Raw genomic sequence first — 24,891 nt, forward strand, 5'->3', positions numbered from 1 at the left:
AACGATCGTGATCGCACATCGTTAGTGTCTGTGTGAAAATAAGAACTCAAATTGCACAATGTGCAACTTTTGGCCGGCTCTGCTCTACGTCAGAGCCGGCCACACAAATACTAAAACAATTGCATAAGTGTGTGTAAAAATTGAGTGACAACTCCCCACAGTGTGCTAAAAGAAAATGTGGACTGTGAAGTTCGAAATTAAAAAGGACTCTGGTTATTTGATTTCAAGCTAATCCTAACAATATTTACTTATATTCATATAACTAAGAACGTGGAGGTCGAGCTAGCCAGATACAAATTTTTTATAAAAGAAGGTATGGTGTTTCTTCAATGCAAAATTTACTTAAAAAAATCACTTTTTCATTAAAAAAGAACCATAAAACAAAGCAAATGTAAAGATAGAAATATATATTTTTAAAACATAAAGTTATTCAATAAAACAAATGTATAAAAATTAATAAAACTAAGTAGAACGTATAAAAAGTAACATATATTAAATTGTCAATATTTATTAATAATTAATTAATTATTATTAATTATTAATATTTATATTGTCAATATTAATATATATGTTCAAAGTAGCTTAATAATACTAACTAAAACGTATTAAAAGTCACTTTAACATTGCAGCATATTGTTTTTATTATGTGCCCAAAAAGTAGCATGGACTTTTCCTTTTGCATTCACTGTTGATTTTAGTGAGTGACAAGCGAACGACAAACGATCGTGATCGCACATCGTTAGTGTCTGTGTGAAAATACGAACTCAAATTGCACAATGTGCAACTTTTGGCCGGCTCTGCTCTACGTAATATGCAAATATCGAGTACTAAGCTCAAGAGCTCACTCTTTTTACAGTCTATACAAAAACAATGTGAAACAAGTAAGGACGGGACTGTCCTCGGCTGTGCCGAAGGCTTCATACCTTCGTTCGTAATCTCCAAATAATCGGATGTATAAGATAAGAAATAAATAGTGAACAGATGTACATACCTAAACGATTTTTAAGATAAATATAAAATAAAAAATGGAAAAAAACCCCTTATCTGAACGATCGGTTGTATGGGATATCTAGATCGAAATGATTTTTACAGGAAATCTTCTATGATATATTAGAATATATATCACCAAGTTTCAAGTTTTTATATTGGAAACTAAGCGAGAAATGACCAAAAATTTTTCTGTCTGAACGATCGGTTGTATGGGATAGGTATATACTATATACATATAGCTCCGATCAAAGTAACTTTTTTCAGGAAATCTTCTATGATATATTAAAATATAAATCACTAAGTTTCCCGTTTATACTTTCTAAATTAAGGGAGAAATGGCCAAAAATCTTTCTATCTGAACGATCGGTTGTATGGGATATAACTATATATAGCTCCGATCAAAGTGATTTTTTCAGGATATCTTCTATGATATATTAGAATATATATCACCGAGTTTCACGTTTATACTTTCTAAATTACGGCATTATGACCAAAATCGTCTTATCTGAACGATCGGTTGTATGGGAGATATATGTTATAGTGGTCCGATCCTACCGGATCCGACAAATGTCTAATATAATGCAAAAATACATCCTTGTGCCAAATTTCATTGAGATATCTCAAAATTTGATGGACTAGTTTGCGTTCAAACAGACAGACTGACGGACAGACAGACGGACATAGCTATATCAACTCAGTTCGTCGCCCTGATCAATTCGGTATACATAATGGCGAGTCTATCTTCTATAATTTTCAATGTTACAAACATCGGACCAAAGTTAATATACCATTTCATGTTCATGAAAGGTATAAAAATGTATTTATTTTTCGGAAACAATAGACTTTAAAACTTGATTTTCAGCGGCGATATGAAATTGACTTTAAAGTGAAATTTAAAACCTTGGCTAGCCTTTAAATGTGAGTTTTTAATGATTATTTATTTAGTTTATGACTAAATAAAAAGCTCAGAATTTAATAGGGTTTGCTGCCTTGTTGCTAAGGATGGCTAAATACAATATAAAATGTTACTCAAAATACCCAATACACTTGTATTATGCTACGAGTTTTGTTTTTGTACATACGTATGTATATAAGTGTTTTATAAAAGTATATTTATTACTTAACCATCTGTAATATTATCCTTATAAGACATGTAAATTCTCACAGCTTTTAGATTTGGAAATATCGCTGAGGCAAATTTTTTGTAGAATTTCCTTAGCCATATGAAGAGATAGGTGTGTTCGAGAGGTTTTCAGCTTCGATGAGATAGCTTTCTTCCCACGTATTTCCTTTAAACGCATCTATAGAATAAATAGGAGGGATATGTATGTATGTAAGTTGATAGGTAATACAAACACTTATCGCACGTTTTATTGTTAACAGATGCAACAAATAGTTTTAGGCTGGATTTTTCAGTGCGAGTTTAGACTTAAGTTAAAGTTTACTAGACTTTAACCTTGCCACTTTGTTCGATAACAACAAATTTTGCTGCTCATCTCAGCTTAAGCGGCCGAAGTGGCAGGGTTAAACTCTAGTCTACTTTAACTGGAGTTTAAACTTGCACTGAAAAACCGGGTCTTAAAGGGACAAAAATAACCCCGATAAATGAGCCGTTTATTTTGAAAGTGGCATAAGTCATTTCCAACTCATGGTCTTAAATGCATTGTAATTTTTGAACGAATGCATATATAGATGGTTCTACAATTACAAAATAATAATAAGAATTGCATCTTTTGGATATTGGACTCTAAAAAACTGGAGGCGAGGAGAGATATAAACAAATTACCACTGAACCTAAACAACATGAAATGACTTGTGCCACTTTCAAAATAAACGGCTCAAATGTCTTCGAATCTTCTTTTAATAATAGCGGTGTTTTTTTTTACACGACGTTTGCGCGTAAATAAAACGCTTATCCGCGCTTAGATATTTGGTGTTTCATTCAATTTATTCAATAACACCTATTAATAATTACAAAGATTAATTTAATTCAATTTAAAGTTACTCGACACGTATGGTCGCTAAGAAAGTATAAGAAGAATAATAACATAGCAAGATAGAATGAAATGTCAAAAATGTATTGTCGTGGTTGTTCGTTTACTACCCCGCGCTAGTCGTTGATAGGTGGCTGGCAGGGCTGTCACAGTAATCCCCTTTTAATGACGGAGTCACTGTTGGTTCTGGGGGCCTACTCTGTATTGCGATGCGAAAGGCAGTGCGATGCGAAAATAAATTGCGATGCGAAAGGTAATTGGAACTCTGTAGCGCTATCGCATCGCTAACAATGTCGCTTTTTTATTTTTCGCTAATTTTTTGCTTGAGTATGCATCACTGACCAAACTCAAAGAAAGAGAACAAAATAAACAAGGCGAGTACAATTTCGGCAAACGATTAATTTTTGTTGAACAAATTAAAAAAAGGATTCTGTAGCATTATGGAACGATTTAAATGAAGAAAGGATTGATTTAAATGAAGAAATCCTCCCAGTTCAGAAATTGAACTGGAAGAAGTGAACGTGATAAATACAGAAAACGTGGAAAATCATAGAATGGGAAATATTGCTAGTTGTATCAGAGAACAAATAAAAAATGACATGATTTCCAATAGAAATGCTTTATAAAAAAGTGGTTTCGATTTAAGTGTTATTTATTTATGTATTTTAAGTCCACTAGGATTACAAATTGTTGCTTTTGTGTTTGTTTTGTTTTTTGAGTTGTCCTATATATTTTTAAATGAATATAAAGATATCAATGTATAAAATCATCAATTAATACTTACATATTTGAACAATGCGAATGCCTATTACTTTTAGCAAGAAAAATGCGAAAATGAATGCTGTTTGACATTCGCTTTCGCTTTACAGAGTGCCGGCAATGCGAAAAGGGAGAAAAATTGCGAATGGGCAAAATGTGAATGCGAAAGTCAAAATATACATGCGAATGTCAAGATACAGAGTACCGATTTTGCGATTTCGCGTATTTTTTCTTTCGCATCGCAATACAGAGTAGGCCCCCAGGAATCATACGCGCCTTGACTTCTTGTATGTTCGAGGGATCGGTTTCGTAGGTGACTCATCGGAACTGGTGTCTGTATCTTCACGTATAATGAAAGCTGGCTTTAATCTGTCAACCGATAAAGCAACTTTCTTGTTGTGCATCTTCACGTTAATAACTATATCAGTGGGACGGTCTATAACCTCGTAGGGGCCGGTGTAAGGAGCTTCTAAGGGCTCTCGAACTGCATCTGTTCTCACCAGTACGTGCGAACAGTCATATAAGTTTTTGAGCAAAAAAACCTTGTCTTCGAGCTATGATGAGCAGCTGGAATAGGCCGAGTATTGCGCATATATTCGCGGTGCTTGTCCAGAAAATTTTGTGGATCGATAGTTTTGCCTAGGTTTTCAAAAAACTCACTGGGTAATCTGATTGGACCACCATATAACATTTGTGCAGTGGAAGCTCGAAGATCCTCCTTATGATATGTTCGTAATTCGAGTAACACGGTCGGTAGTAGATCTGGCCATGGAGTCGCTGGGTCGCACATGAGCGCTGTTTTGAAGGATCGATGCCATCGCTCTATCATCTCATTAGATTGGCGATGATAGGCTGTGGTGTGGATGCGTTGACATGCGATCATGTTCGTGAGAGCTCTAAAAAGTGCTGACTCAAATTGTGTGCTCTGGTCAGTCGTGATGGTCTTTGTACAGCCAAACTAGCGATCCAATGAGTCTAAAAAACGTTTACTATAGTCATCGGAGATATGTCTTGCAGGGGAACGGCTTCAGGCCACCGTGAAGATCGATCGATCATAGTCAAACAGTAACGATAATCGTTTACCTGGGGCATTACAACGATGTCAATGTGCACGTGATCAAACCTGTTGTGCGACATGTCGGTTTTATCCGGTAAAATAGAGTTGCGTCTATGAATCTTTGCCCGTTGACAAGGTAAACAAGCCTTTGCCCATAGCACCACGTATTTGCACATCGAAGGCCAAACATACTTTTTTCGTAGTTTTTTTAGGGTTGCCTTACCACCCGGGTGTGAAAGTCCATGTACCGATGCAAATACTTTGTTTCGCAACTCATTAGGTACGTATAACCTTATATTTCCACTAGAAATGTCGCAGTAAACGCTGTTGCCCTCGAAATACATGGTTTGTAACTTTAGCGAAGTGCTTCCCTGTAGAAGTAGAGGTAGCTCAATATCTTTGGCCTGTGCCCCCGCAAGCTCCGAATAATTTACGCTGGTTGGCATTGAAATAGCATTCAGACATGGCAGGGTGTCAGCTATTATATTAGAGTCACCGGATACGTGCATAATCATCGTAGAGAATTGCGAAATGTAGTCCAACTGTCTTAACTGTCGCGGCGACGCTTTCTCCGGTTTCTGCTTAAAGACATGAATAAGTGGCTTATAATCTGTCTTGATGACGAACACGCGTGCTTCCAACATATGTTTAAAATACCGTATGGCTTCACAGACGGCCAGAAGCTCTCAATCGTTAGTACTGTAATTCCTTTCAGTACTAATAAGTTTTCTTGAAAAAAACCCTAGAGGCTGCCAAATGCCATCGCAAAGTTTTTCTAACGCCGCACTGATCGCTATCTCTGAAGCATCACTTACCACTGCAAGCTTTGCATCTGGAGCTGGGTATGCCAAGATCGTAGCTTCTGCTAAACTACGCTTGCAATCATCAAAAGCTTTGAAAGTTTCGCTAGTCCAGTTGATTTTACGTTTGTGGTTCTTTCGCATGTTGCGTGTGAACTCACTCAGTTGCGACTGTAGTTGTGATGCCTTTGGAATACACCGCCGATAGTAGTTGATGATACCGAGGAATCGGCTAAGTTCGAAAAATGTGTCAGGTGGTTTGTAATTCTTTATGACTCCTACTCGCTCGTCGGGTGGACGTACGCCATCGCCGTTGATGATATACCCCAAAAAATTACTTCAGGTTTTTCAAGTTGACACTTATTCACATTAATTGTCAAACCATGCCGCTGTAATAATGAAAAAATTGTGTGAAGGTGATCTTCATGCTCTCGTACTGACGTGGACATTACCAGAATATCATTTATATATACGTACGTGAAATCGATGTCTGTAAAAATACCATCCATAAACCTTTGAAAGGTTTGAGTAGCGTTCTTAAGCCCAAACGGCATGTAGAGAAATTCATAAAGCCCGAAGCGAGTGCATACCTCAGTTTTTTCCATATCCATATTTGATAATATGCGCGCACCAAGTCAATTGTAGAAAAAATTAGTTTTCCGTATAATTTCTCTGATAGGTCATGGATGTGGGAAATTGGGTATCGATCTGGAATGGTGATCGCATATAATTTACGATAGTCCCCACAAGCTCGCCAACCTCCCGACTTTTTTTTTCGACCATGTGGAGTGGGCTTGCCAATGGACTTTTTGAGGGTCGGCAAATACCCACTTCGATAAGAAAATTTATTTCATTCTTTGCACTAGAAAGCTTATCCCCAGCTAAACGTCGCGGATCGGAATTGGATTTCCCTTTGTTTCTATATGGTGTCTTACGTTGTTACTGCTACTATTATTGTTGAATTTACGTGAGGGTTTTGTAATCTCTACAAAACGTATTAAAAGTCCTGCAAAATCGTTAGCGCTGTTAACTGTAGAAATATCAAACTCGGCAGTGTCGACTAATTTTCCGTTTGTGGTAAGACCAGTGGTATTGTCAATTAGACGTTGTTGATTTAAGTCAATTAATAAATTATAGTGAGTCAGAAAATCTGCCCGAATAATCGCTATATGAGTACCGGCAATGGTAATTGTTCAGTTGAACGCTCGTCTTAACCCTAAATCTAGTTTGAGGATATGGTTTCCGTATGTCTGGATGACTGTTTGGTTAGCAGCATACAGCTGAAGCTCATTTCGTTTTACTTTTAAATTAGTGAATTTACGTGGTATGACGGAAATAATCGAACGCGAGTCTACGAGCAACTGGAAGCAATTGTGACGATCGTATATATGTAGTCGTGTTTCATGAAGTGAATCATCAATCGGGTTAGTTCTGTTGCTGGTTCTGTTATCGCTGCTACCCACCAGCGTGACTGGCAGCAGCGGCTCTAGTTTGACGAATTAGTGTACGTGCAATTTGGACGACATTTGCGTGCTTTATCGCCAAATTTGGTATGAAAATAACACAGATGTTTCCCTCCATCATTACTAGTTACCTACTGGAGGAGCGAGCCCGGGAATTTGAACGTTTTGTCGGATTATTCTTACTTTTATTGATGTCGATCTGCAGTTTCTTGACCGACTCAGATAGTGACTTAAGTGTATTGACAATTTCCCCCAAGGACTTGCCGTCGCTCGACAACGCGTTAACCGAAGGTGTAGCAACACTTGATACGTTTCCCTGTACCGCTATCATATTAAGAGAGTTAGAGCTGACTGCTTCTAACATCTTGTCAGCAATAAGCGCTAATTTGCCGAGATCGGGTCCGGTGCGAGGCGCTTCATTTACGATAAAATCTCAGACGGCTTCATACCCACAGTGCTACCGCCTCGCAACAATCGCCGTAGTTTACTCTCTGAAGATTCAGAAAATTTCGCTAGTAACCCATCTTTTAGAGTGGTGTATTTATTTTCATTTGAGGGTTGAGTAACAAGATCTTCTACTGCTAGCAAAACTATAATTATAGTGTATAGTTACCCAGTCAAACTTATCGGCGTCCGATGTAATGTCGCTCAAATGAAATGATCGCTCTAGTTGTGCGAACCATAACTGCGGATTCTACTTACTGAAATTAGTACGTGCATACTTTGCCAGTTTACTCTTGTCGACGAAGACATGTAAGTGTTTCGCAGTAACCAGTTTGAACCTGTTGCAATTGCTGCTATACTTCATCGCTCAATTCCGCCATCACACTGTCGTGTAGTGTCGTAAGAAAACAAAAACGTTTAAACAGAAATATATCGGCACTCTGATGTTTGGGAATGTAATTAGCTTTTTGTAGCAATATAGGAATATTACATATATGTTCAAAATGCTCTCCCTACGTTGAATGTATTCATTCGCTTCTCGCTAATTTGTTGCTTTTAAAAATATTCTGTGACGCTATATGCTTCCTCGCGAATTCGTTGAATTTCGTGTTGGAAATTTTCCGTGATTTTACACCACGGTAAAACGCTTTGTAAACGTGTCGAAAACTGAAATATCTTCTTGTTGAAGATCACGTCGGGGTCACCACTTTGTTGTTTCATTCAATTTATTCAATAGCACCTATTAATAATTACAAATATTAATTTAATTCAATTTAAAGCTACTCGACACGTCTAGTCGCTAAGAAAGTATAAGAAGAATAATAACATAACAAGATACAATGAAATGTCAAAAATGTATTTTTGTGGTTGTTCGTTTACCACTCCGTGCTAGTCGTTGATAGGTGGCTGGCAGGGCTGCCACAGATAATGCTTAGGAGACCCAACTACCCTACAAGAACACTGACTATCATATGACTATCATCTGATTGTCAGCAATGTCAACCTAACGATCAGCGCCTCATACAAACTTTCTATCACAAACTTAAGGGGACTTGCGCAAATGTGATGTAAACAACTGTGTATGCGTGAGTTTTTGTCTCCTTCTTATACACTAACATGGCCTACTGATTAAGTATATAGCCGTACTGCTCACTCTCATTCCTTTTCCTGGATCAGTGCTGACACTCTAACTATCAAAAAGTATCATAAATAATAGTTTACTGTAGATATCACTTTTGACTGTTATACTATCATAAATGACCATTGTTATATTCCGCCAAAAATGAAACAATGCTTTTTGCTTTTTATTTACTTTATTCCATTATGTTATTAATTTTGTACGTGATAAAAGCATACGTGTTTCTTATTTGTTTAAAATAAATAGTTTTATAAGAATTCGAGTTCAAAATGTTCAATTTAAATTTAGAAAATAACAAAACAACAGAAGAGCGCTTTCCTCATGCGGAAACACATTTAAAAATGAATCACTAATAACCACGCGTATCAATTTTTTGAGTGCGCCCCATACATTCCGACAGCTTTTGGTATTTTTTAATATTATTTTCGATTTTTTTTCTTTTAGCATGGAGCTTTGAAATGCTCTCTTTTTCATTTTTAAACTTATTTTTTATATGGTTTTCGTCGTTTGAAAATGGCGGAATTTAAAAAATAACAAAATAACCGTGATAATCATTTGATTGTCATATGACAGTCAGTAGTGACAACATGATTAAATCGGATAATCTGTTCTCGCATACATAAAATTCCGTTGAGAATTATGTATCTGTCTCACATGCATTATGGTATCTGCTGTATGTTCTTTTGTTCTGTACCAGGTGTCCGAAGCCTTCCCAGTTTGAGTCCTTTTTCATGATTATAGGCTGTCGTTGGGAACATGCGGACATGCGTGAGCGAACAAAGGAACATACATAAATTTGAGTATCAATGTTTACGTCATCGCAGGATCAGCATTGTTAATTACAAGTGTGAGTGTATTAGAAAACTATCAGCGTTTCTTGTAGGGTAGCTACACAACATGTTCTACCGAAAAGCGGAGACACAAACCTCTGTTGTATGGATGTGTATAACATAAAGCTGAATCAGTTGCGATGAATTGTGGACACGCACCATTTTAATAGGTGCTACAGAGAATTATTGTAGAGGTGAAACATAGACACATATTTTAGTTGAATCTACGTGTAATACGTATTGAAATTTAGTAGTACATACTAATTTTATGCGCGGCAATTTCACAATAGTAGATAAAGTTTGACGCTTAGCAGTCCATATAAAGTTTAAGCGTAAACGTCTATAGATATAAAATAACACAGCTAGTGAAACTATATGAAACAAGTAAAAAAGTATAAGTTCGGGTAAAATCCAACATTACATACCCAGCTCTGCACTTGATACGCTATTTTTATATGCTTTGTGTGGTTAATAGTGTTATAAGGCTGAGCAATAATACATAGTACATATGTAGGTATATGCTTCTATTATGAACTCATTTTCGTTCAAAAGAACCAAAAAGGATATAGCGGCTTCCACTGTTGTTGTTGTTGTTGTAGCAGTGCTTCGCCTTATCCAATAGGTGCGACCGATCACAAATTGTCATCAGTATCCTCTAACGAGAGTCCAAGGAAACTTGGTGTTTCAACGGGGGTGGACCATAATGAGAGAGGTGTTAGAAGCGTTGGTTCCACATTACTATTAAAGAGATGGTTGGTGTCATGTGGGGACGCATTGCAAGCAGGGCATACATTTTGTATGTCGGGGTTGTACAGGTAAGAGGTTAACCTGTTACATTATCCAGATCGAAGTTGAGCTAGAGTGACTTGCGTTTCCCTTTGGAGAATGCGTTCCTCTTCCGCAAGTTTTGGGTATTGTTCTTTGAGTACTGGATTCACCGGACAATTCCTGGCATAACGGTCCGACGCCTGTTTGTGGAGTTTACTGAGGACCTGCTTGTATTTTGTAGCTTCATACGGCTGAGTTCTCAGGTGCCGTATTTCCTTGTTGTTGTTGTTGTAGCAATGTTTCGCCCCACCTAATAGCTGCGACCGATCACAAATTGTCGTCAATATCCTCTAACGGGAGTCCAAGGAAACTTGCTGTTTCGACAGGGGTGGACCATAATGAAAGGGGTGTTAGAGGCGTTGGTTCCACATTACAATTAAAGAGATGGTTGGTGTCATTTGGGGACACATTGCAAGCCGGGAATACATTTTGCATGTCGGGGTTTATTCTGGATATGTAAGAGTTTAACCTGTTACATTATCCAGAACGAAGTTGAGCCAGAGTGACTCGCATTTCCCTGGGGAGTATGCGTTCCTCTTTCGCAAGTTTTGGGTACTGTTCCCTGAGTACTGCATTCACCGGGCAATTCCCGACATAAAGGTCCGATGCCTGTTTGTGGAGTTCACCAAGGACCTGCTTGTGTATTTTTGCTTCATACAGATGAGTTCTCAGGTGCCGTATTTCCTCAAAATGCTTACGGAGATGACTCCTTAAGTCCATAAGCGGTGTTGGCTCATCAATCAGATGTCTGTTGGGATGCCCAGGTTTCTGGGTATTCAACAGGAACTTTTTGGTTAGCATCTGATTTCTCTCCCTGATGGGGAGTATTCTCGCCTCATTATGTAGATGGTGTTCTGGGGGCATAAGAAGGCAGCCCGTGGCGGTTCTGAGCGCAGTATTCTGGCGGGTCTGTAGCTTCTTCCAGTGGGTAGTTTTTAGGCTTGGCGACCATATAGGGGGCCTTAGCACGCAAACGGCTGGCCAATTGCTTTGTATGTGGTAATGAGCGTTTCTGTGTATTTTCCCCAAGTACTGCCAGCAAGGGATTTGAGGATATTATTACGGCTCTGGATGTTCGGAACAATTGCGGCTGCCAACGTAGATCCTAATCAAACGTCACACCCAAGATTTTGGGGTGTAGGACAGTCGGTAGCGTAGTGCCATCGACGTGGATGTTCAAAATGGTCAACATTTGGGACGTCCATGTTGTAAATAAGGTCGCGGAGGATTTAGTCGGTGATGATGCCATGTTTCGCGAGGTGAAAAAACTGGAGAGATCAGGGATGTAGCCGTTTATTCTGCTGCAAACCTCATCCATCCCTGGGCCTGGGCCTGTGGCCATTATTGTGCAGTCATCGGCGTAGGAAACGATAGTAACTCCTTCTGGTGGCGAAGGTAGCCTAAATATGTAGAAATTAAACAAAAGTGGGGATAGGACACCACCCTGTGGTACCCCCTGTTTAACTCTTCTTGGTTTTGATGTTTCATTTCTAAACTGCACCGCTGCCTGTGTACCACCCAGATAATTTGCGGTCCACCTTTTAAGACATGTGGGAAGGGTAGACCCTCCCAGGTCTTGCAGTAACGTGCCATGGTTGACCATATCGAAAGCTTTTGTTAGGTCTAGCGCTAAGAGTACTGTTCTATGGTGGGGGTTTTGATTTAAACCGCAATTTATTTGGGCGCTGATGGCATTTAGCGCAGTGGTGGTGCTATGGAGTTTTCTGAAGCCATGCTGATGGCAGGTTAGCTGCGAATTTGCTTTGAAGTAGGGGAGCAAAATGGCTTCAAGCGTCTTGGCTACTGGCGATAGGAGAGATATCGGGCGATATGACTCCTATGTTAGCTGGTTTCCCAGGCTTCAGTAGCGGGACCACCTTGGCCACTTTCCATTTTTCGGGTATGACAAAGGTGGAAAGAGACAGGTTGAAAACATGAGCTGAATATTTGAAACCCTCTTTCCCTAGACTTTGAAGCATCGGCATGGCTATGCCGTCTGGGCCCACTGCTTTGGATGGTTTAGCATGACCGATGGCATCCTCAACCTCTTTGGCGGTGATGGTAGTTGGTGACGCGCTGAACTTATGTTTATGTGCGTGTCTGTTGGCCCTCCCTCTATTTTTGTCGACCGTAGAATGCATTATATATTATCGGCAGAAAACGCTCGCGCACTTTTTTGCATCCGACAGCACTTTGTCGCCAAAGGCGATGGAATCTTTATCATTTTGCCTAGACGGATTCGATAGGGACTTTACAGTGGACCAAGGTTTACCTACACCGGCAGAGATGTTACAACCGCTTAGGTGCTCCTCCCATTTCGCCCGCTTGGTTTCATCCACAAGCAATCTGATGCGTTGGTTTATAGCCCTTATTTGGGGGTCACCGGGATCGAGCTGTCTTATGCCGAGAAGTGGGGCCGAATTTCGGGAATTCTACCGGCGGGAATGAACCGAGCCGAGGCGGATTCAATGACCTTGCGGAAAGCACGCTCCCCTTGGCGGGCATCAGTTGGGATAGGGAGGGCAGCAAACGGTTTTCTGTAAAGGATTTGTGTTCGTCCCACTTTCCTTTTTTAAAGTTAACGAAAGTGCGTTTTTCTGCGACGATGAAGTCGGCGGAAATCTCGAGCGAAATAACTATAGGCAGGTGGTCGGATGACAATGTTACCATCGGCTGCCAGTTGACGCAGTTTAAGAGTTCTGCGCTCACGATTGAAATATCGGCGAACTGTGACAGCTTCCTACCATACGTGTGGGGGCGTCTCCGTTTATTGTGCAGAACGTCGTTTCTTCTATTTGATCCGCTAACATTTCACCCCTACTGTCCACCCGCAAGTTTGGATGCCATAGATCGTGATGGGCATTGAAATCGCCTAAGATAGTGCGATTGTTTTCAGTGAGTACGGCGCTGATATCAGGGCGGTATCCACTGGGGCAACAGGTGAGAAGAGGGACGTAGATGTTGATGATTTCTAGGTTTGCATCGCCCGACCGGACAGATAATCCTTTACGTTCTAAGACACTGTCCCTGCGGTCGATGTCGGGATCAGATATATGATATTGCACAGTGTGGTGTATGATAAACGCAAGGCCGCCTCCATTTCCGCTCTCGCGATCTTTTCTGTGGACATTATACCTAGAACTGGTCTGCAATGCAGATCTTGCTGTGAGTTTAGTCTCTTGAATCGCAGCAATGCGGATGTTGTGCCGCTTCATGAAGTCGACTATCTCTGTGATCTTCCCAGTTAATCCATTACAGTTTAACTGCAGAATTCTGAAGTGCATAGGGGGAGACGTCGTCACTCTGCGAGTAAGTAACGTTTGCGATATATTCTGTGCTGGGAAACGGTGCAAATGGAGGTAGGGACTAAGAGGGCTAAGGCGCAAACTACGGGACGCCCTAGGGCGTGAACAGCAAAGAGCCACAAAAGATTTATAGAAGTTACGTGGACGTCTGGTTTTGGGGTCTAGCTCAGAAGAACTTGTCCGATGCAACCATTCCTTACACGAGACACACTGACAAGAGTATGACCGTCCTAAAAAGATTCTTTTCCGGCAGATGCAGCAAAACCATTTCTCAGGACCGGGGTCAGGAGACGGACCCGGATTGGGTTTGATACATTCCCGGAGCAAGAGAATATGGAGCAGTCCCGCTGCAAGGAGCTGCTGGGAAAATGACAATTTGTGGGAGGGACACAACAAATTAAATGGGGTTACATTGAAATGGCAGTCCTTGGTCGGGAAAAATCCCGAGTCGCTCCGGTACATAGAACCGACGGCCTTGGGAAGCGCCGTATTCCTAATAATGAACTTTAGCGGATAACAATGCAGTTTTCCTTCAGATATGGGGATTTCCCTACAAAAACTGTTTATTTTAAAATAAAGATATAACAGAGCAACAAACATTAAAACAAGTTTCATTGTTCTAAAAAGTGTTATTGCCCGTTAAGGGTTATTTTTTTATACTCAGTTGAGCAGAGCTCACAGAGTATATTAACTTTGATTGGATAACGGTTGGTTGTACAGGTATAAAGGAATCGAGATAGATATAGACTTCCATATATCAAAATCATCAGTATCGAAAAAAAAATTTGATTGAGCCATGTCCGTCCGTCCGTCCGTCCGTCTGCCCGTTAACACGATAACTTGAGTAAATTTTGAGGTATATTGATGAAATTTGGTATGTTGGTTCCGGGGCACTCATCTCAGATCGCCATTTAAAATGAACGAAATCGGACCATAACCACGCCCACTTTTTCGATATCGAAAATTTCGAAAAACCGAAAAAGTGCGATAATTCATTACCAAAGACGGACAAAGCGACGAAACTTGGTAGGTGGGTTGAATTTATGACGCAGAATAGAAAATTAGTAAAATTTTGGACAATGGGCGTGGCACCGCACACTTTTAAAAGAAGGTAATTTCAAAGTTTTGCTAGCTGTAATTTGGCAGTCGTTGAAGATATCATGAAGAAATTTGGCAGGATCGTTACTCCTATTACTGTATGTGTACTAAATAAAAATTAGCAAAATCGGTGTACAAACACGCCCACTTTTAAAAAAAAAAATTTTTAAAAGTCAAATTTTAACAAAAAATTTAATATCTTTACAGTATATAAGTAAATTATGTGAACATTCAACTCCAGTAATGATATGGTTCAACAAAATAAAAATATAAAAGAAAATTTCAAAATGGGCGTGGCTCCGTCCTTTTTCATTTAATTTGTCTAGAATACTTTTAATGCCATAAGTCGAACAAAATTTACCAATCCTTCTGAAATTTGGTGGGGGCATAGGTTCTATGACGATAACTGTTTTCTGCGAAAATGGGCGAAATCGGTTTAAGCCTCGCCCAGTTTTTATACACAGTCGACCGTCTGCCCTTAGGCTCGGCCATTGACACGATAACTTGAGCAAAAATCGATATATCTTTACTAAGCTTAGCACACGTACTTATCTGAACTCGCTTTATCTTGGTATAAAAAATGGCCGAAATCCGACTATGACCACGCCCAATTTTTCGAATTGAAAAATTACGAAAAATGAAAAAAATGCCATAATTCTCCACCAAATATGAAAAAAGGGATGAAACATGGTAATTGGATTGGTTTATTGACGCAAAATATAACTTTAGAAAAACTTTGTAAAATGGGTGTGACACCTACCATATTAAGTATAAGAAAATGAAAAAGTTCTGCAGGGCGAACTCAAAAGCCTTTGGAATCTTGGTAGGAATACTGTTCGCGGTATTACATATATAAATAAATTAGCGGTACCCGACAGATGCTGTTCTGGGTCACTCTCGAAAACGCCTTCACATATAAACTTAAGGGCCATTCCCTTTTAAAACCCTCATTAACACCTTTCATTTGATACCCATATCGTACAAACAAATTCTAGAGTCACCCCTGGTCCACCTTTATGGCGATAACTCGAAAAGGCGTCCACCTATAGAACTAAGACCCACTCCCATTTAAAATACTCATTAACACCTTTCATTTGATACCCATATCGTACAAACACATTCTAGAGTCACCCCTGGTCCACCTTTATGGCAATATCTAGAAAAGACGTCCACCTATAGAAATAAGGACTCCTCCCTGTTAAAATGCTCATTAACAACTTTTACTTGATACCCATATCGTAAAAACACATTCTGGAGTCACCCCTGGTCCACCTCTATGGCGATATCTCGAAAAGGCGTACACCTATAGAACTATGGCCCACTCCCTTTTAAAAGACCCATTAATACCTTTCATTTGATACCCATATCGTACAAAAGCATTCTGGAGTCACCCCTGGTCCACCTCTATGGCGATATCTCGAAAAGGCGTCCACCTATAGAACTAAGGCCCACTCTTTTTTAAAATACTCATTAACACCTTTCATTTGCTACCCATATCGTACAAATATATTATAGAGTCACCCCTGGTCCACCTTTATGGCGATATCTCGAAAAGGCGTCCACCTATAGAACTAAGACCCACTCCCATTTAAAATACTCATTAACACCTTTCATTTGATACCCATATCGTACAAACACATTCTAGAGTCACCCCTGGTCCACCTTTATGGCGATATCTCGAAAAGGCGTCCACCTATAGAACTAAGACCCACTCCCTTTTAAAATACTCATTAACACCTTTCTTTTGATACCAATATCGTACAAACACATTCTGCAGTCACCCCTGGTCCGCCTTTGTGGCGATATCTAGAAAAGGCGTCCACCTATAGAACGAAGGACCACTCCCTGTTAAAATACTCATTAACACCTTTCATTTGATACCCATATCGTACAAACGCATTCTAGAGTCACCCTTGGTCCACCTTTATGGCGATATCTCGAAAAGGCGTCCACCTTTAGAACTAAGGCCCACTCCCTTTTAAATAATTATTAACCCATTTTATTTGATACCCATATCGTACAAACGCATTCTACAGTCATCCCTGGTCCACCTTTATGGCGATACCTCGAAAAGGCGCCCACCTATAAAACTAAGGATCCCTCCCTTTTAAAATACACATTACCACCTTTCATTTGATACCCATATCGTATAAACACATTCTAGAGTAACGCCTGGTCCACCTTTGTGGCGATATCCCGAAATGGCGTCCACCTATAGAATTATGGCCCACTCACTTTTAAAATACACTTTAATATCTTCCATTTGATACCCATGTCATACAAACATATTCCAGGGTTACCCTAGGTTCACTTTCCTACATGGTGATTTTCCCTTTTTTGTCCCCATAGCTCTCAACTGAGTATGTAATGTTCGGTTACACCCGAACTTAGCCTTCCTTACTTGTTTTACCTAGCTATGCAATAACCAAAAACACATCGCTGAAATGATACTGTGTATTACATAGTATCAGATAGTAAATTATTTAGGCTTTTGTTAACTGTGGAATTGGGCTTTCTGCCTTTAAACATTGTAGGTAACCATATTAGTCATGTTTTTTTACACGTATATACGTCTACGTTTGCGCGTAAAAAAACTATTACCCTCATTTAGATAATGCTTAGGAGACAAATTTAGCGGCAACCAGCTACAGAACATGTTGTAATAAAGCGGAGACACAAACCTCCGTTGGCCATACTGTATAACCTATAGCTGAATAGTGGGCACACAACATTTGTTGAGGTAATACATAGAGGTGAAACATCTTATAAATTATTTCTCATTGCTGTTTTTATGTGCAGGACCCTTTTTCGCTCTTATATTATAAATAAAGTTTTGGTTGTAAAGATGGAGATTCGTGCTATTAGCGAGCTTTGGGCATTATTGGTCGTTGTGCTTTTGTTTAGATATATTTTATTAAAATAATTTGTTAAAAATAAACGATTGTGAGCACACAAAGAAATCTGTTTGTACTATGTCACTATTAAGAATATTTGGTTAGAGCTAACACTGCATAACCGGCAGTAAGTTTTTATTGATAGATAATTGATTGATAGAACAGCTGATTTCTGTTGATATTTGATATGAGACTTCTATATTTGTTGCGCAAGAAGCGCACGGGTCCGGCTAGTATACTCATATTTCAGTTGCATCTGAGTATAATTCTTATTGAAATTTAGCAGTACTAATTTTCTGAGCAGCAATTTCAGAAGAGTAGATAAAGTTTAATGCGTAGCAGTTCATATAAAGTTTAAGCCCAAGCGTATATAGATGTAAAAAAACACAGCTATTGTTGAACTTGGAAGCAGTTGTCCTCTAGAGACAACATATGTGTACCCCTAATTGGGCGGCAAAATAAAAAAATATATTTAATCTATTTGTGTAAGTGAATTTTGTTTTGATGGCTTAATATTCGTGAAAACTCTTATATATATAGCTTTTTTGTTAGCGAAATATAGCTTTTCGTATTTTACAGACACATTTTTAGAGCTATTATAAAAAAGTAGGGTGGCTTCATGCGATTTTTCCCATTTTCGGAGCAAACAGGTGTAGCTATGAAGAAAATGTTTATGCCAAGTTTCGTTCGAATTGGGAGCTTTTTGTTCGACTTATGGCATTAAAAGTTTTTTGGAAAACAAAAGATGAGGCGGGTTACGTCCGTTTTCAAAATTTGTTTAAGTTTTGTTCTTAGCTCAACCACACCACTACAGATTATCAGTCAAATGTAGTTAATTACCATAGAGTTATTGCAAACTTTTCTAAGGTTAGAACCTTAGGGAAAGTGGGTGTGGTCTTTACCCGATTTTGATTATATTCACTCAGTCTATATAATTTGGCAAGGATAGTGTCCCTGCAAAATTTCAATGTAGCATCTTTAGCGGCTTTTTATTTACCACTTGTTTAACTTCCAAATTGTCTTCTGCTAAATTAGTTTGGCTGTATTCGTTTTTGAATTGTCTCATTTTTTAATTTTTCTAAATTTTTGATATCGAAAAAATGGACATGGTTTATCATCCGACTTCGCTCATATTCAATACCAATATATTCTGGGTCCCGATAAGCCCATATACCGAATTTGGTGAAGATACTTCAATATTTGCCCAAGTTACCGTGTTAGCGGACGGTCTGACGGACGGACCTGGTCTAATCAAATTTTGTTTCGATACTGAGGGTTTTGATATATGGAAGTCTATATCTATATCGATACCTTTATACATTTAAAACTAACTGTTGAGTTCGAATTAACATAATCTTAAAGTTTTCATAATAGCACTGAAAGGGTTAATGCACAAGCATCATCCGTCATGTTTGAGATTTGCCTTATTCTCATGTTCTTATATTTTGCCATTCGCCTTTGAACTTACTACTTAACTACTTATTTTTTTTTGCGGTGCACTACATACCGCCACAATTAACTAATTGTGAATATTTTATCACTTATATTACAATAAAGTGTATTGTTATAATTTAGGCGAATTTAATCGAAATACGGCATTTTATGATTTGCATTGGAAAGGTATCTCCGCATCCGCATACAGTCCACTAAATCAACCCGCAGCTGTTACCAACACGCAACGCGCATCACCATTATTTGGTCCTTTGAGCCGGATTCAATTTGCAAATTCGAAATTCGCTAGTGCAAGTATAAAATTGAAGATACAATAAATTATCCATACATTTTTATAATTACAACTTGTATATACAAATATATTACAATAAATTCAAGACATAGAAAAAGTGCCGTAATATATTTCGCACCGGAAAAATCCGTAACATTCATTTGCTATCTACGATCCCTCACACACGTCGGCTCGTATGTTTTTTCGTAACACATATTAACTTTGAATTGCCCTCTGCAGTAGCAACAAAACAAATATTAGCATAGATATCCTTTACATATACGAACATTCGTACATTTATATAGACAAAATTTACAAAAATTATAACATTTATATAATATTTTCAAATTTCGAGACAACCGCGTCGTCCTTCATTTGCCCTTGCAAGTATCGTACGATATTTAAGAGTAAAATGTCCAATTCCGTCAAAACTCTCGATTCTACACTCAATGCCATCAAGCGGTATATGACCAAGACTACCGATGAAACACATGTAATGGATGCCGAAAATGTAAATAGTTATCTTCAGTTACTAAGTGAGCAGTGGGTCCGTTTTAATACTGCACAGGATGCGGTTGAAATCTCGTGCGGAACCGAAAACATGGAGGTAGAGGAAACACGAGAATACAAGCTGAGGCATGGTATACAACTGCCTTATCCCGTCTTAATCGCATTAAGATATGTTGTGAGGAGTTGAAATCAACGCCTTCGGCAACGCCAGTGTCTGCTGCAATACGCCTACCAAAGATGGAGCTTCCTATATTTTCCGGCAACGCTAATTAATGGATTGGGTTTTTCGACGCATTTTCTTCGTTGATTGATCGCAATACCGCATTGTCAGCTGGACAAAAACTTTACTATCTCCGCAGTTGTTTGAAAGGTGAAGCGTTAAAAATAATAAACGGCTTTCAAGTATGTGATGCAAATTATGAAGAAGCTTGGGAGCTCTTAAATCGCGTTATAAGGTAGTGCGTGTAATAATGGAAGGCCATTTCAGAGCTATGTCCAACGTAAAAAATGTAGCTTGTGACTCCGCTGAATCAATAGAGGGGGTGATTGACACATTTCAACAACACATACGCGAACTTGAGGGTTTAGGGCGCCCAGTCGACTTCTGGGATGATTGGCTTGTATACGAGGTAGTAATAAGCTAGCTTTCGAAACGCGAAAACAGTGGGAGTTGTCACTCGTCAGTGATGAGCCTCCAACATTCGAGCAATTGGTATCGTTTTTGGAAGTCAGATGTCGCTCTCTGTCGATGCTTCCCTCAACAGCTACGTCCGTATCAAACAAAGGTAAAGCCAATACAGTTAGCAAATCAACGAACGTGTTTCACGCCGTGCAAGATCAAAACAGTTCCACTTGCTCCTATTGTAATGGCACGCATAAAATATATAGCTGTGACAGGTTTCGTGATCTGGATGTAAAGGCCAAATCTAAATTCGTATTAGAATCCCGCCTGTGCACAAATTTCCTCAGCTCCGGCCATTACAAGGCGAAATGCAAAAGCACGTCCGATGTAGGGTGTGCCGTCAACGCCATCACACATTGCTGCACAATACTAACCCTGCAAGTAATAGCGCAACCAGTGCGCCTTTGGCCAACAACGTATCTAACGCTACCCCGTCTGCACTAACCGCCAGTATCTACAGTCAGTAAACGTTTCTTTCCATCCACATGTCTTTCGACAGTAATATTGCTTGACTTTCTTCCAATTTGCGAGATGGATATTATTTGGCATTCAATTGAGGGAGCCAGTTGTCGCCCCTTGAGGCTGACTCGCTTTAGTGTAACGATTGAGTGGACTTGGAGATTTGCTCATCTCCTTCAGCTCTGCGTTTACGACTAGCCACATGTTGGAACTATTAGGGTTGGTGCTGAAATAACGTGCAATGTGCCCTGGCTATCCACACTTAAAGCATTGGCTGCAGCATTATCCTTCTGCTGCGTTCCATTCAATGCTTCCAAAATTGCGTATACCCACTCTGATCTTTCCACTTCCACACGATGGGCTTTGTATGCTGGTTTACTCAAAATGAGGCAGTTTCCTGAGTGCATGGGATACTGTTTCAGCAAATTTTTGCTTTGGGTTTGCGTATGTAGCTCGCTTCGTTTCGACATCCCGTATGCCATTTATAAAACGCTTAATCTTTACCCTTTCAGTGTATTCCACGGGTGCGTACGCATTTGCAAGATGAGCCAATCTTTCAATGTCTGAAGCAAACTCCTGCCAAGTCTCGTTAGATTTTTGGTAGCGGTTTTGCAATTCTATTTGGTAGATTTGTTTCCTGTGTTCGCTTCCGTAACGTCGTTCTACAGCAGCCATCAATGCTTCATAATTGTTCCGCTCTCCTTCGGGAATCGTCTGTAGGATTTCGGCTGCTGGCCCCTTCAATGCTACGAATAGAGCTGCAGCTTTATCTTCAGCATTCTAGTTGTTCACTGCTGTATTTTAAAGACCTGGAAAGGAACAGAACCGCCAAAAGATGGAGTTTTTACCTTCGTATTACTCGCTGAAGCAGCCGGGCGATTGAGTTGCAATTCCTGTCACGACCTCTCAAAGCATCCACCTCTGCCTCGAATTTTTCTGCAAACTGCATTATTTGTTCGTCCATGCGCGCTTCGAGTTTTGATGATATACGCAGCTCTTGTGCTTCTTGTTGTACTGTTATACGTGTCTCTTGTTCTTTCATTTGAGTTGCCATATATGTCTTTTCTTCTTCCAGCTGTGATGAAATTTGTGTTTCCTGTGCTTCAATCTTGGCTGTTATGCGTGTCTCCTGGAATTCTAGTTGTGTTTCAATCTTGGATGGTATATGTGTCTCCTGTGATTCCAGTTGCGATGACATGTTGGTGGATATTTTTGATGACATATCGGACATTTGTGCCGATATTGCCGCCAATATCATGTTCAAGTCTATGTTCGCCATTGTCTGCGTTGTTTCGTTTTTTCCTCCATTTTTGTTAATGTGTGGTCCCCATCAGGATGAAAGACATACTCGTCCACATTAATTCCTTCCGACTTCGTAACCTCTCGTAGCCGTACTTGAAGTTCGATCGTATTGCCGGTTGTATTCAATCCACGGTTCTCCAACACCTTTTTCAGTTGCTGGATTTTTAATTCACTTAACTTTCCCAAGTCCAAGTTGTCCTCTGGAATTTATTCAACAATTCCTCTTCTGACACCAATTGTGACGAATTAGGGAAACTCCACTTATTTGAAACCTTCTGCTAACGTTCGAATCGCTAAACAGTTGAATAAATCACTCCAATATTCAGTATTGCAAACTGGTCTTTCTTTAGATTACTTTGGGGTGTACAATTATACTTCACTTCGCGACTGATGGCGTGTTTAAATCAAACTGATTCGTTATTACTCAGCTTGCGCTACTTTTATACTCTCGGTTTTCTCGTTCATCCATTTCACCTTAGCTCTAGTGATTTCGCGAAAATGTGTTCAAGGACAATTGTATCTTCTGCTTGGTTAACAGCTATATACATGTATATCTGTCGTCCATGCCTCTCACGTAATCATGTGCGTGTGTATGTGTGAGTAATTACTTCGGTTGATGACCACATGTGTGTGTGTGTTAAATACTCCTTCGTTGCTTTGTATGTATGTGTGTAAACGATGACTGATATATTCATGTGGCTTGCTTCATGTTTTGTTGTTGCGTGATTATTTACTAACAGCCTAGTGATGTCAACATTCGCCAAAATGTAAATTGGTAAACTTCTTTAAAAAATACACCGGATACATCCAGAGGAACCGTTTAGCTGCCACGGCGTATACAAGCTTACCTGCGGATATCAACATAGTTACATAGGATAAACAGGACGGCAAATAAGAACGAGGTTCAGAGGGAATATTAGAGATTACACCAAAAAAAAAAAAAACCGACGTCTCAACGTACTCGAAAACATGGAAATCTTCAAATAGAAAACATTCGATGGTAGAATAATAACCGAACATATAAATACAATTACTGACACAATATTCGAGCCTTTAAAACTTGTTTACAAGAAACAAAGTAATCACGCAGGTAAAACAGACAAACACACAACAACAAATAAACACAAGACAATTAACGCACCAAAACAACAAACTCATGAAAGAAGGTCAAGCGCCTAAATTACGGACTTTTACCTGCCTCAGTCAGCCATACACATCGATCAGTAAAACCCACCCTCGGCTCTGAATGAGCACACAGCACATACACATTACTAAACATACACAAGCATCAATTTTGGCAATACCTGTTCATGAGCCTACGAAATATAAATACAGGACAAACTAAAACAACAGATCAGAACGAAAATCGACACTGATAATGGCACAACGCAGAAAACCGGCTTGTCTCGAAACCGATGACGGAAAATCGTTCCAATATACATCTAATAGGGTCTCCTTCTACAGATCTCCAACTTTCAGAGTCATATGTCCGAAAGGATTGCTATGATCAGCCAGCGTCACAGTTAGTGACTACTTTGTCACATCACTCATCTTCGCGGGAAGAGCCGCGAAGAGTCTTATCTTCTTTTGGCACCTCCGAGAAAGCCGGAGTACTTCCATGGTTGTCACATCGCCACTTTTAACGCCCTCTATCTGACTTGCAGCTTTCGAAGTGGTTGCCTTCGAGGAAGCTGCTACCTCGCTATTGGGGCCCATCTGTCCTGCAGCTTTAGGCCTACTCGTCCTATCTATGCGACTGCCTTGTCTTGCCGCTCTGGGACTGTATTCTTTCTGCATCTTGAAAGCAGGCTTGTCGCCTTCCGCCGAACTTTGCCTCTTCATTCTGCCATTCGACGCTTCTTCTTCCTCGTACCCGTTTTAGTTCCGGGGGTTTCTCGAAGCAAACCTTTTGAACTGCCTTCGACCTACTTCTTCCGCCTCATGAGCCTATTCCAAGCGCTCGATCTCCCCTACTGTTGGGTCGACCACTACTCCCAGGCGTTGGACAATTCTTAGTGCTGCACGGTACTGCGAGAGAGCTCTCTTACTTCCTCTGCTTCGTACCCTTCCACTCTACTACTCAGTATGCATTTCCATGCTTACCCAAAACGGAGTTCATTGACTCTCCACTACCCTCGCTACCCGAGTCCGACGCTTAATGCGTTTTTGTCGTCCTTGGCTTGCAACTCAGAACTACCCTTATCATCGCCCGTATTAAAATTAGGTATTGAGTAGTTCATCTTGTTTGTACGACCTGCCCGACAAGGCAGGCTCAGCGGTCCAGTATTAAAAACAGGGAAAAAATCGTCCGCAACAGCAGCACCCTTACTGTGCTAAGGCCATCAATACCTTCCGAGGTGGCCCGGTAACGGAAATGCTCCTTTGAAATACAGCAGAATATATTCCCTGGCTGCAAATCGTACAATAGACAGTACATAGTCGGGCGCTATGGATGTTCTAAGCCCTCACACCAACGACAATGTGCCTACCGCGTATGAGTTTTCCAAAAAAAAAAAATTTTAATTTTGCGATACATAAATGCTATCACTGTTATTTTTGTCCCTTTATGTAGTTGGCATGTGAAAATTAACTTCTGTAAGTTCCGTCCCTATTAA

The 24,891-nt window shown here is 39.8% G+C and overlaps 1 protein-coding gene across 16 annotated transcripts in view; it reads right to left on the reverse strand.

The window, feature by feature from the left end:
• Window positions 1-631: 631 nt before the first annotated feature.
• The window catches only part of Rgk2 (Rad, Gem/Kir family member 2), a 694,072-nt gene continuing 669,812 nt past the window's right edge, over window positions 632-24,891 (reverse strand). For 14 of the 16 annotated variants that reach the window (XM_067772880.1, XM_067772883.1, XM_067772873.1 and 11 more), the window contains one exon: window positions 632-2,291. In XM_067772880.1, the coding sequence (XP_067628981.1) occupies window positions 2,133-2,291 (159 nt within the window). In that variant the 3' untranslated portion in view covers window positions 632-2,132. Of the gene's footprint in view, window positions 2,292-8,019; window positions 8,247-24,891 lie in introns of those variants that run through there. The other 2 variants (XM_067772884.1, XM_067772882.1) reach the window with 1 other exon arrangement.

This window comes from Eurosta solidaginis, chromosome 3, assembly GCF_040869045.1.
Source record: "Eurosta solidaginis isolate ZX-2024a chromosome 3, ASM4086904v1, whole genome shotgun sequence".
Taxonomy (NCBI): domain Eukaryota; kingdom Metazoa; phylum Arthropoda; class Insecta; order Diptera; family Tephritidae; genus Eurosta; species Eurosta solidaginis.